The following is a 14,187-nucleotide window of genomic DNA, read 5'->3' as shown; positions in this document are numbered from 1 at the left end:
GCTGAGCAAGCACATCAACGTCACTGGGAGCTGTTGGTGCTCGGCCCCTCTGAAAAGAAGACCCAGAGTTACAATGGCAAAATAAATGCAGTATTTCAGGGACAATCTAGCCACTAATTAAGGATCTGTTGTTCAGGTAGATTCCATTTGCCTGGCGCATCTGTACAGGAAGTCTGCTCACCCTATATTCTAGCCCATGTTTGGAAATCTTCAACATGTTTCTCTTGTTCCAGTTACCTTCGCTGTCTGGGTACCATCAGGGATTCATTTTCAATAATCTTTTCCTGTGTTTACTGAGGAGTGGTACTTTTTTAACACTCTCCTTGATCCCACAGTGTAATCAGCCTCACTCAGAACCGGGGCCGGCTCCAGGCACCAGCTTGTCAAGCAGGTGCTTGGGGCAGCCACGCCAGAGAGGGGCGGCACATCCAGCTATTCGGCGGCAATTCGGCGGACGGTCCCTCACTCCGGCTTTTTTTTTTTTTGGCTGCTTGGGGCAGCCAAAACCCTGGAGCCGGCACTGCTCAGTATTTTGCCTGTGTCTGTTGCTCATTTAATAGCCTACAAAATGCTAGAAAAGCGCAGCCGTATTGCAGATTTCCCTTCCAAGCTCCACCTATATGCTATAGGCCAGGGATCGGCAACCTTTCAGAAGTGGAGTGCCGAGTCTTCATTTATTCACTCTAATTTAAGGTTTCGTGTGCCAGTAATACATGTTAACGTTTTTAGAAGGTCTCTTTCTATAAGTCTATAATATATAACTAAACTATTGTAAAGTAAATAAGGTTTTTAAAATGTTTAAGAAGCTTCATATAAAATTGAATCTAAATGCAGAGCCCTCCGGACCAGTGGCCAGGACCCGGGCAGTGTGAGTGCCACTGAAAATCAGCTCACGTGCCGCCTTTGGCACGCATGCCATAGGTTGCCTACCCCTGCTATAGGCCAAATTCTAGACTTGGATGCATTGATGGGGCTCTCATTGAAATTCATAGTAGTGACTCACAGGCATGTAAATCCAGAATTTGGCCTAAGTGAGCCAGATTAGGAGATGAGTACATGGGAGTCTAATTAGGCATAATTTACACACTAAGAGATAGCAGAGAGCAGTGCAAATGGCATAAATTACAATAGCCCAACCTTTTATATTTGTAGCTAATTACACTTTCCTGTTAGTTGCTTTTGCTCCTACCAATCCTCTCTTGTAGGCTCTTGGTAGGTGAGTCAAACTAGTTTAGACTCACTAAGATTCCAGGGCCAAATTCTAAGGAGTTGTGCAAATAGGTGTAAGTTACACCTGGGTAATGGGCTTCATTCGGAGGGAATCTGTGAGTGCAAGTCAGAGTAATTTGCACACTGAGGGGGCTAGAAGCAACTGTAAATCACAGCAGCTTAGACTCCTTTAGATTCTTCTACGCACATTGACGAACTTCTGAATTTTGATCTTCCTGTCCAGAGCTTATTTCAGACAGTTAATTAGCACATTCTTGGCTGTCAGTAGCTGGACTGTGCATTCCTGAGAGGCACATGTTTTATGCACATAGATAATCACCAGAGCATTTATGTGCATAGATAATCACAGTCGTTTATAAAAATTCACTTGGCCCTGATAATTACTCTAGTTTGCTTTTTCTCTTTCATTTGTCCTAATATGGTCTCCTACTTCCCTGTCTAACTTGACTGAAAAAAAAAAAACCAGGTAGATTTCCTTCAAACTCATCAGTTCCTTTTGGTTCTACTGAATTTTTGGCTGGCTGTAGTCACAAATCTTTCTGGAGAACCAATATATCAGGTGAACCGAAGCTATATTTCAGGACAATGGTTTTGTGCAAAAAACATGATTGTTTCAGGTAAGTTTTGCTTTGAAATTTCAGATTCTTTCAAAGAGAAAAACTGGGATGAAGACAGAAATTAAAATTAAAAAAAAGGTGGAATGCCTAGTGTTCAAAATTTTCCAGGACATGTTAATACTTCTTTATAGTTTGTCCTGTTTGGAAAAGCTATTTCCAAACTGTAGTGTGAAACAAAAATTATTCATTTTAAAAGACTTGAATAATATATAATATATAATTATTAATAATATAATATAAACAAATAATATAAAGTCTAGTTGAATAATTAGTGAAGATTGTCTCAAACCACAAAATTTATATCCCAATCCAGATTTTAAAACCCTAAAATGTCTGGGGTGTTTGTAAGGAGGGGTTTGGTGCAGCTAATGAGTATTTGCAAAATTTGGATCCAGCTCCACATTTTGAATGTCCTCAAGGACCGTGATGGGTGAGGTAGGATCCATCATTTGGATTTGGGCCCGGCTTTAATAATGAATGTGTTTGCTTAGATAGAGGCAGCTGGTTTTTGAGGGCTACTTCTTCCTGCTTCTGGTTTTTCAAAGCTGAAATGAAGGCTGGATTGTGAGCTATTGACAGGGATCCTACACTAATCTAATAATCCTTAGAAAGTGTTATGGGGTTTTTAATATTCACATGATGGCCAAACCCTGTGTTCCTCCAATCATACTCATAGCATAGAAGCATATTCAGGATTCTAAGTTTGGACATGAACCTATGACCATCTGGTTGGAGACAAACCAGCTGTCTGTTGAACTATAAACACCCTTCATTCATGGTGATAATTCATCTTTCCTACCATTGAAATGTTATGCTGCAATCCATCTTGCTGTGCATAAATCAGTGTAATCTCCAAATAGATGGATATTAAGCAGGTATTGGAAGAGAATTGATTTACAGTGCTTAGCCAAAGAATCACGTACAAGGGCTTGAATTTTAAGCTGTAACAGAGTAACTGTGAAAACACAGGGACGGGTTGGGCCTGCTAGCATTGATCCCCTTGCATAGAGGAAAGCTTACTGGAGTGCGTAGGTGTGGGGGACAGAGAGGAGAGACCATGCCTGCCAAATAATCCCTTGATGGGGTGCGGTATGTGCAGTCCTTTGTAGCTGGCCAGCTCTGGAAAGTGAACACACGTGAACTAAAACTGGGGAAAAAACTGGCCTCTCAAACCCTTGCACATTTTACACATGCTGGATAGGACACATACAGCAGTAAAATAAAAGATGGTAACAGAGATTAGAAACTGGGAATAAACACCACTGGTAACAATCTAGTGATAGGTACCCAAATGCCATGGTAATGAGCGGGATTCGAGAAGCTGAGCCCTGAGGTGTGTGTCTATCACTGGAATTGCATGGGGTCATCACGGAATTTGACCCAGTGGGAGTGGAAAGGGTACCTACAAAGGCCAGATTTTCCCTTAAAGAGAGGGGGAGAAAGAGGAGTTTTAACATCACTCTTGGCTGCATTGTATGTCTGTCTAAAATCTTGAATTTTAAAAAAAGTTCCCATAAAACTATAGCAAAGGCAATGAATCGAGGCACAGAATTCACCAATGCAAAGTATTGAGATAGATGAGGGTTATGAGACAGTCGACTGCCCTTGTATGCAGTGCACCTGGGAAAACTGTGTAACAAGATGAGGGTTTGAGCCAGTTCACCCCACAGAGAAGGGCACATATTTGGTAAAAGTAGGGGAAAGATTTTTTATGATTCTTTATGATTTTTTTTTTAAATTAACATTAAAACTCTATCCTTCTCCACCCCCTCCAACACCTAAACGCCTGATCCTGCACTCAGTTACACCAATGTAAATCCAGAGTGATTCTATGGTGTTAGGTGGAGTCACTATGGATTTATATATGTGTAACTAGTAGCAGAATCTGGCTCTGGAGACTTTAGGAGCATATGGGACCCTAAAGTGTGGCAGGTGCTGTTTGGAAAATGGTACTCACAGAGCCCAGCTGGTAGCCACAGCTGAAATCTGCATAATCAAAATCTTCAGACTCAGCTGCTGTGCCTGGTTCCATTTCCATGGAAACAGATGCAGAACTGTAGAAAATTATGTACAGGTGTTTCCATTAAAAGGTCATTGTTAGCCAACAGCGATGACACAATGGTAACTGACATGCCTCAGTTAATTCCCTGTATTTAGAACAGGAAATGGTGGCCGTCTCTTAGATATCACTGGGTAATAGTTTTTGGCAAATGCTGCTATTTCATTAATGGCAACCTCTGTGGGTGCTTTATTAACACACTGTATCTACAGAATCCAGGCAACACAGATCTGTTTTGGCCCATATCTTTGTGCCCTCCTCTCCATTTCTGCCCAAAGCAACCTTGCATAAACTCCTAGTTCTGTCATAATTTCCTTCAAATGGGTCTCCCAACCATCGTTCTGTTAGGGCTGGCTAGGAAATGGAATGTTTCTCCGACAGGAAACGTTGACATTCCAAAGTCAGGTTCCATTCTGAATCGGCCCAGAAAGTGGAAATATTGGAAAACTTCACTGGATGAAACGTGACAAAATATTCCATATCAGAAATCTCAAAATGCAAATTGGTGGGCCTTTAAACATGGCAACATATTTTGTTTTAATTCTTATGATTAGAAAATTGCCAAAAATGTTGTCCACGTTGCTGCGTTCTCACTCAAAATGTTGATGAAGCCAGGTTTCCAGATAGGAATATTTTTGTGTGAAAAATTTTGACCAGCTGCACTTACTACAACACATCAACACAATTCTGACTGCTTCCTTGCTGAAATTCACTCAGCTCGAGCTGTGACCTACCTACTTTACATCGATTGGAATGTAACTGCCTGCAAAGCATTTTGTGGTGGCTTTGCATGAAAGCTCCCATACAATTGACAAGTTGTGTTTCTGCTGTGATTGGCTGCAGCGGGGCTGGATTCCTGTGTGACCCACTTGAATAGAGGGAGGGATTTCTCACCATCCACTGAGGGTGCAAAGCAGTAGCAGAGCTGCTCTGTGGAGACTGCTCCATGCCCATTGCTGGAGAATCCTTCAAAGTCCTTGCCCACACAGGGATCCCCTCCAGAGATACTCACTGAATTTAGGAAGGTGGTACACAACCACCTCACTTGCACAGCAGCAAAGTACTGGTTCTCAATGGTGGGGGCAGCTTTTGCCTATGAGAGAAGTTAAACTTACTAGAGTGATTGAAAAACTAAAAGTAGCACCTTCATTCCCTGCGCAGTGGTGGGCAAATTGAGTATCGAGATCATCAATAACAGCCAGGCCAGTTGGGCATTTGAACCCAAGCATTTGCTCATATTTTAAAAATGTACTTGAAAGTGTGTATTGCACTAAGCATTGGTGACATAGTCCTTCATGTTTATTCAGGCCCTGATCCAGTGCTCAAGTGAAGTTATTTCCATTGACTTCAATGAGCATTGCATTGGGCTCGTAGTTTCCAAAACCCATTGTTGTGATTATTTTTATGGAGCACCTAGATGCAAGAAATTCTTACAAATGTTTCCATTTTAGGGGAAGTCAAAGAGGAAATTGGCGATGATGTGGCTGCCCGTCTGGTATGCTCAATAGAATGGATATAGCCAAATAGCTGATAAGTATCTTTGGTTGGTATGTTACAGATGATCTTTTATATAACGGTCTCTACAATGGAGAAGGCAAGTCTGTAACTTGTTTTTTCTTAATTAATAAACCAAATATTAATATCCAGTCAACAGCATGGGCCGGACCCAGTGCCTACTGAAGTCACTAGTGGCTTTTCCTGGCCTCAATGCCTAAAACTCAGCCCAGCAAAGCACCAAAGTGCATGTGTAACTTTAGCATATGAGTACTCCTATTGGTTTCAGAGGAATGACTTTCATGCTTAAAGTTGCACAAGTTAGTGAACTGGGGCCCTATGACTTAACGGGAAAGGACATGCCCAGTCTTTCCTTTGTGTTCGGAATGCTTGCATAAGTCGGGGAGCGTCTGTATTTATTATTATTATTAAAAGTGACCCAGCCTCTCGCTACACTTGCTTCCTGCTGTAAAACACTTCAGAAAATAATATCAATATTGGCCGCCCATGTGAAAGGAAATAATGACAAAATCCCCTCAGTCTTGGCTTGAGAGCTGTCTTCTGACTACTATTGCAAATGAGGTTGTGGAAAAGTGCAGTGACGCTACATGGTATAATAGTTGGTAGCCAAAGCTAGACAAATTCAGAGTGGAAAGAAAGCCTACATTGTTAACAGTGCGGGTAATTAACAACTTACCAAGGGTCATGGTGGATTCTCCATCACTGACAATTGTTAAATCAAGATTGGATGTTTTACTAAAAGATCTGCTCTAGGAATTATTTTGGGGAAGTTCCCTGGCCTATGTTATACAGCAGGTCAGACTAGATTATCAGAGTGGTCCCTGCTGGTCTTGGAATTGATGAAGTTTGGTTGCTTTGTTTTTAATTTCCTTGTGATTTAATATTTGGTTGTCAATGTGATTTCAATGGGATATAGGCACTTAAGTAACTTTAAGGATCTGGGCTCCATAATAATCCATATTTAAGAACTTCACTGTGGATTTAGGAGCCTAACTTTACACTCCCAGTTTTGAAAGTTTTGGCCCATTATTCCTTGAGGGTAAACACTTGCTGGGCTGTGTTTCTACTGAAGCCTCCACCAGCTGGCGAGGGTGTCTTAAGGCTATCCAGACTTGGAAATTGCCCAGACTTGGCCTTTGGTGGTCAGCAGTCAGTTCAGTGCATACCCCGGAAGCATAGACAACGGGTACTGACTGGGCAGAAATCGACCTCAGTTAGTGAATCCAATGCTTGCCCTAGTCTACATGTGGGGGTCAGCACAAGTGCAGCTTCAGCAATGGCTAAGTTGGGGCTATTTCCGGAGGTAGACAACATTCTAGACCAAGCCCACGACTGTGGTGTTCATAGCTGCCTTAAACACAGAAGTATTCTGTTGTTGCCATTTACCCAGCATTACACTGTCGCTAATAGTTTTAATCTTACATTTCCATTTAAATTTCTTAGTAGTGACTTGTGACTGAACAGCAGGGACTTAATTTTCTTTGCACTCGCCATTGACTGAAAAGAATTCTTGTGTGGAGGAAACCACCGCTTTAGACCCCATACAGTGCTACCAGTTTCTCAGTAGGCCTCATTCTTTTGCTTGACACCATACCATAGATTATTGTGGGTGGGGACCTCCCTGGCATAACAAATTGCTTTTATGGCACCCCTAGTGGAACAGGATGCTAATTAGCCATTCATCATGAGACTCCGCCATTGAGAGGAATACTTGCAGAAGGGAAAGAGAGGAACTTCACAGATAACTTTAAAAATAGCCATAGTATGAACTGTTAAAACAGAGAGGGGATGGTCAAAGGAAAAACTGAATGTGACTAATTTGTTCAGTAGCCAGGGAATAGGCCGGAAATCAGGGAAGGGATCTGAGTTAGCAAATGTATGCTGGCTGTCTTCAGGTCACAGCTCTAAACTATGGTGAGTAGGCCTGAAAATAACCTGTTGTGCCAACTTTGCGATGTAGCCAGTCACTGAAATGCAATGCACTGTAAACCTAGCCTGGCAACTGTCCCAGTGAAGTGAGGAAGCTGGTTATCAGAAAACCCATTAAGTGAGTTCTGGGCAACGCTGGGCCTTGTTATGTTTTTCCTTCCAAGTAAGGATAGTCAGACTGAGCAGGAGGGGTGTGCTGTGCTGGGCAATGCCTTGTGGTGGAATCACACCAGCCTAGGGAGATTTGTTCTACCTCCATTCGCCTCTCCCTAGGATCAACTCTATCTTCCCTCTGTAGAAAACTATTAGTGGTTAGTCTTTGATTTACACTGTTCAGTCCTTTCCTTTGCAGGAAAACACCAAAGAGCATGAAATTCTTGCTTCCAAGACTTGGGCTCGAAACTATCCCGCCACTGAAGGAAAAGAAAGACCAGCGATCCAGTCTTTCTTCAGTCCGACTGACTCCAGTGACTCTGAAGAGCAGGAGGCCTGGATAGACCGGTTCAGAAAACTAGAGAGAGCTCTTTATTTGTGTGATATTAAAAACACAGGTAATGTTTTAAAAGACAGCCTGTAGGCTTTACTCAATCAACCACCCACCTGAGTAAGGGATCAGAGCTATTATTTGAAAGTAATTCGCTTTCTAAAACACTCGAGGTCAGATGGATGTCAGTTTGGGTTCTATTCCCAGCTCCATTATGAACTACTTGCTTGATACTGGACAAGTCACTTAAAGTCTCTGTGATTTATTTTCCTTATATGTACAATAGAGCTAATAATACTGCCCACCGTCAGAGGGGTGTGGGGTGCTCTTGAATATTCTGCCAAGGAGTGCCCTAGGAATGCCTGTGAATAAATACATCTCAAAAGAAAAAATATTAATTACTATTGAAGCCAGAAGGAAGGGTCTGAAAGTCGGGTGGGTCATACTCTGCTCTTGGGTGCACATATGGGCTCCTTTGGGTTTACAAGCTATCTGCTGTCATCTCCATTGTGGTTCCTCCCTGCCACCAGCCAGACATCCTGATAGATCCCCTTAGCTCCTTGGCTCGTTCCCAGCCTGAGGGAGGGCTGAATTGGGCAGGATGAGGACAAGGATTTTTGCCAGCAGGCAAGAGGGGTTTTCCACCAGTAAAAGATCCCATCCCATCAACACTGCCTAGAGCCCAAATGGCCTCCCTCCTCCTAACACAGCCTCTGCTCCTGGCTGCACCTTAATGTTTAAGGACTGGCCAGTCTCCAAGCTGTTAAATACCTGATGCTTAGCCAGTGTCCTTGGATTAATGCACAGATATTTGCCAGGCAACGACTGTCCCATAATAAAGACTGTACATAACAACATACCTCTCTTTCGCCTTTGGTCACACAAACACACATCCAGTCAAGAAAGAATTTCACTGGCACAGTTAGGCAGGGCAGGGAAAGGAGAGGATTCAACTGTTCCCTTTTGGTGACCAGTCTGCAGTGGTTGGTTTGTTGGTTATTCCCTGGCTCTGAATGTTCAATAATTTCCTATCCAGGGAGTGTATTGTGACTCTCCATAGATCTCTCTGTTTCACCAAGTCTTTTGCTAAACATATAATCTTGGTCTGCTATGAGACCTTTCTGTAACTTTCCACCCTTCATATGAATCACACTCCACAGTGCTCAAAGATGAGCTTGAATCAAACGTGCTAACATTTAGGCTCCTTCCCTGTACGGGATACTCACCTGTCTCCCATCACCAAAGTCCTCTTTGGTTTGCTGGACTTTGCCTTTTTGGCAAAATGAGGTACATGCTTTGAGTACATGCTAAGTAACAATTTACTATGATGGCTTCTTTCATGCCTCTTTGACCCTCTTATAAATGGGGAATATATCACCTTTATGATATTTGGGAACCATATTCTAATCAGGAACAAGAGTCATCAAAGGGTTTGATTTTGCCAAAGGAAATGAGTTGATAATCTGTAGAAAAATGAACCGGTTTTTTTTAAAGTCTTTTTTTTTTAAATGTAGGCATGCTGGAAAAGGAAAAAGCAAAGCGTCTAATCCACAACTACAACCTCATCTATGATCTATCCCTGAGTCCTCTGAAAATTGATCAAGCTTTCCGAAACTTCCGCTGTGGAGAAAACATGCCATTGCAGCCGGTGCTGCAGTATTTAAAAGAGTTGTAACAAATACTTACTAGACCATTCTCACGAGTTCTGTTTTTCACCCAATGTCAAATTTCTCTCAGACTGAATGTTGGTGATGTCCTAATTACTACAGCATGTTAGTAACTCTCCATACTCTAAAAAAGAGGAAGCAAAACCAGAAACAGCTGAATCTTGTACCTGAGTGAAACGTTAATAAAGCTGCTGGGTTTGAAATAAAACTAAATGGCCATGAAGAGTCAGGGCTTTGGCTCTGATACTTAGGCTAGGTCTACACTACCCGCCTGAATCGGCGGGTAGAAATCGATCTCTCGGGGATTGAATTATCGCGTCTCGTTGGGACGCGACAATCGATCCCCGAATCGACGCCCTTACTCCACCAGCGGAGGTGGGAGTAAGCGCCGTCGACGGGGAGCCGCGGAGGTCGATTTTGCCACCGTCCTCACAGCGGGGTAAGTCGGCTCCGATAGGTCGAATTCAGCTACGCTATTCGCGTAGCTGAATTTGCGTATATTAAATCGACCCCCCCCGCCCCCGTAGTGAAGACCTGCCCTTAGAGATGAGCTCAAGCTTCAGAACTCAGAGACTGATGTAGTTCTGGATTTCTAAACCTAAAGCCTGAGAATATCTAGATTGGAATTCTGGCTCCGCTCATTGTAAAGATAGCAATATTTGGATGAAGGGCTACATCTGGATTTTGAACACTGTCCAGGTGTTCAGTAAAAGCAGTAAAGAGTCCTGTGGCACCTTATAGACTAACAGATGTATTGGAGCATGAGCTTTCGTGGGTGAATACCCACTTCGTCAGGTGTTCAGTGAGTGTTCAAATTTGGGCCCCATCTCTGTTGATTATGGTGATAAAACTGATAGATGATTTCAGTGAGATTTTAAATCAAGAAAATGGGAAAGTGGTCACTCTTAAGAACATCCACCTGTTTGAAAGATTCTACTGATTCTAAAGGAATTCCCCATCTTAATAACAGGGTCGCTCTCTAGAACCGGTAGACTCTTTCAAACCAGTGAGACTTTTTAAGCACATCTGTAGGTCATTCAAGCAGGGCTATAAAGTATAGTCTTCATATACTAACATTGCGGAAAATAGCCCAAAACTGTAACCCTGAAGACTCACCCAAGTGCCTTCATGATTTCATTGTCCTTAGCTTCCTCTTCTGCAACCCCAACCCCTCTCCCTAATGATGTCTCCTGTTCTTGTTCTTGTCTTTACTCTAGGAACAAATTCTGAAAACCTTACTTAGCATGGGCCTCAATTCGGGAAAACCTTTAAGTACATGATGTAAACTTTAAGCCCAGGCTTAAGTCCCATTCACTTCAATGGGACTTACACACATGCTGAAAGTTAAGCGTGTGCTTAAGTGCCCATCCCAAAGAAGGATGTTTTACAGGGTCAGGTCAGCACATCTTGCATGAGTAGTCAGTGAAGTGAGTGGGATACTGTACTTTTGGGAGTATGCATCATACTTGGTAGTGAGCGTCTGCAGCATCATGTCCATAGATTGTAAACTCTTTGGGGTGGGGAATCTGCAGAGCATCTTACACATCTATGTAAGATGCTATATAGATAGTAATAATAATACGTTGCATAGCTGCTGTTCTGCTTAATTCATAACATGGTGGTGAAGTGTGTGATGTTTCCTAGGGCAGGACCTAACAGTAACATTCTTTATCTGCATAAAGTTTAACATGTGTCATTAGTAGGGTGTGATGTTTACATTTAAGATTAAAGGATGGGATTTTCAAAGATATTTAGGGGAGTTAAGTGCCCAACTCTCATTCAATTCCAGTAGGATTTTGAACTTCTTAGCCTAAAAGCTTGTGTGTCAGAACTGAATGAATGAAATGAAGTTACTAATATTGAACTTACTTGGGATGCACAATATATTGTAGAGTCTGATATCCAGTGTTTTAAAGCCGTGTTAGACCCTGAATTTACAATTGTACCAATACCTCCCCTCCTGCTTTTCTTTTAAAATGCAGATATTCTTGTCCCACGGGGAGTTTGTATGAAAACGTGCATGTTCTGTTGTGCAGTCATGTGATGTTCTTATCTAAGAAATAGGGTTTTTTTAAATCTTATGCTTGAGCAATTGTCTACCTGTGTTTCTGTGCTGTGTTCTTTGAAAAACAGGGTTTGTATTTTTGCTTTATAGAGTGCCAGTCCAGGAGAGGTCTGAGTGCTGGACACTCAGTGTAGCCTTGGAAAAGCTTGGAATCGGGCTAGTCTGTGAACCTATTGCTCAATCTTAGCCTCTGCAATGACTCATGGGGATACTGCTCTCCCGTAAGGAAGGGATTCATAATTTGGCCCATAGAAATTAGAGGTGGAAGAGACCTAGGCCCAGATTCTTTTAAAGATCTATGTGACTTAAATGGCAGATTCCCATTTTCAGAAGTGACTTAGCCATTTAAGTCACCTGGGCCTTGTAACGCTGAGTGGAGCAATGCCTTTACAAATCTGGGCCCCAGAGCCTAATTCTGGTCTTTATAACACTGGTGTAAAGCAGGAGTAGCTCCACAGAAGGTAACAAAATTACACTGATGTGAGATCGGAACCACCCTGGTAAAGTCCATTGTCATGTCAGCCTCATTTGTCCCATACACCTTGTTCTCCATTCTTGGTCTCAGTCTTGTTTTAAATGGGTCAGATGATGGGTCTCAAGTGCTGGGAAATTATTGCTCTGGCTCAGGGGACCTCAAACTTCATTGCTCTGCGACCCCCCCCTTATGACAATAAAGTTACTACATGACCCTGGGGGGCGGGGGTGTCAGAGCCCGAGCCCTGCCTCTCCAAGTCAGGGGGAAAGGGGGTCACAGGCCAAGCCCTGCTGCCCCAGGTGGGGGGAGTGGGGGCTGCAGCCCGAGCCCTATTGCCCCGGGTGGGGATGGCGCTCAGGCTTCGGCTGCAGCTGTTGGTCTCAGCAAATCTAATGCTGGCCCTGGTGACTCCATTAAAATGGGGTCGCGACCGACTTTGGGGTCCTGACCCACAGTTTGAGAACTGCTGCTCTGGCTCATAGATCTCCTCATTCAATAGTTTCCCCTGATATCTAACCTACATTTCCCTTGCTCAGTGTACACTCCTGGTGACTGTAGGGCTCTTGGGCCATCCTAAAGGATTCCTCTTCCTACATGGTGCTTGTATCTTTCATATACTTCTACTACTTCTAACATTTCCTGGTTGGTCAGTCCCTGCAGGACCATTAATCACCGTGAATTCCCAGTCCGGAGGCCACAGTTACATAGTTCCTTCTAACAGGCAGCTGACATGTAGCAATTAAGGCAGTTGAACATAGAAATAACGAGTCTGAGGCTCCCACAGATCTCCATCCCCCACTTTTCGCACTTCAGGGGCCAGCGTCTCTGCAGTTCGTACAACTCAGCAGGCTTTAGGCTGTATCCACCAGTTGCATTACAGTGGCTCTTACCCCAGCTGCAACTGGTGTGTGTGTGTGTGGGGGGGGGAGGCTACCCAGCTCCCTTCACCCCCTCCCACTTCATCTCTTCCTGTAGGACCACCTGCATTCTTCCCCATTTCATCTCTCCACCTCCTGGCTCCAGCAGTGCCTCCTCCTCATTTGTCCTCATTCCTTTTCCCAGGTGCACCGCCTTTCCCCCATTTCCCCTTCTTCCTCCCTACCTGGTGTGCAGGATCAGGCCCTGTTAAAGTATATGATCCATGCTGCATGCAGCCAGTTCCTGCTTCAGTTTGCACATTTACCCCTGTTCCTTGAAGAGTTGCACAGGCATTTGTCCTCACGACTCGTGACTTTTGTGTGCATCATGTGGCCATGAAAACAAGAATTTCTTTGCTAAATTTCTCTCCTTTTCACGCATCATCACTGAGCCCGATCCAACTCCCACTGAAGTCATCGGCTGCAGCACACGTAACTTTGCACGAGGCCTCTCTTTACACTGGTGTCTTGCTTCATAGATGGTATTTATATCACGTTCTAGGAAATAACAAATGTTTTTAAATTGGTTTTACAAATTAAAATCACAAACATTATGCAGACACCGCACACATCTGGACAGACCAAATGGCCTTTTTTATATTTTCTATTCCTTTCATTTTGCTGCACACTCTCTTTCCCTGCCATGTCTGGTATTTTTAGGGCAGTCCTTACCCTTCAAAGCACTTCACACGAGTTACTTTAACCCACCACTGAAATGCAGCCATTGCTGGGGTGAAAGATAGTAGCTGATTAGCAGCCCTACAGAACAACTTATAAACATATACTGCTGTGGTTCAGGACATAAGCCAAGCGTCGAGAGTTAGGACGAGACTTCCCTTGTGGGCAGGTCATTCCATCACTTCCTTCTCCAATTTTTTGTGCCTTCTTCTGAAGCAGCTGGTCTTCGCCACTGTCAGAGACAGGAGATGGACCACTGGTCTGATTCATTCTGGAAATTTCTTTTTTCTATATGGGGAATGAAGAATCCCGTATCCAGTTGAAACTGCAGGGGGAAGTTTGTTCAATGGGCAGAAATGTGCATGTTGCGCAGGGCTATTCGGAAAGTGATGGCAAGATTTCACTGGCAGTCTGAGCCCATATTTCAAATGTGGGTGCATAAGAGGGAGGTTTCAGTTTTTTCATTTACGAGCCTAATTTGGATTTCCTAAAACTAGAAGTGGGTTTGAACAAAAACCTCTGAGCTAAAAATCTTGCACTATTGAGGCAGT

At 43.3% G+C, this 14,187-nt stretch overlaps 1 protein-coding gene across 3 annotated transcripts in view; it reads left to right on the top strand.

The window, feature by feature from the left end:
* Positions 1 to 11,598, top strand: part of C8H1orf87 (chromosome 8 C1orf87 homolog) — a 30,474-nt gene extending 18,876 nt beyond the window's left edge. For all 3 annotated transcript variants that reach the window (XM_008167862.3, XM_005284923.4, XM_008167861.3), the window contains 3 exons: positions 5,358 to 5,401; positions 7,703 to 7,901; positions 9,349 to 11,598. In XM_008167862.3, the coding sequence (XP_008166084.2) occupies positions 5,358 to 5,401; positions 7,703 to 7,901; positions 9,349 to 9,509 (404 nt within the window). In that variant the 3' untranslated portion in view covers positions 9,510 to 11,598. The remainder of the gene's footprint in view (positions 1 to 5,357; positions 5,402 to 7,702; positions 7,902 to 9,348) is intronic.
* The last annotated feature ends 2,589 nt before the right edge of the window (positions 11,599 to 14,187 follow it).

The sequence above is a fragment of the Chrysemys picta genome, chromosome 8 (genome assembly GCF_011386835.1).
Source record: "Chrysemys picta bellii isolate R12L10 chromosome 8, ASM1138683v2, whole genome shotgun sequence".
In the NCBI taxonomy this organism is placed as follows: domain Eukaryota; kingdom Metazoa; phylum Chordata; order Testudines; family Emydidae; genus Chrysemys; species Chrysemys picta.
The sequence above is the reverse complement of the archived record's forward strand: the minus strand, read 5'-3'. Positions and strand labels throughout refer to the sequence as shown.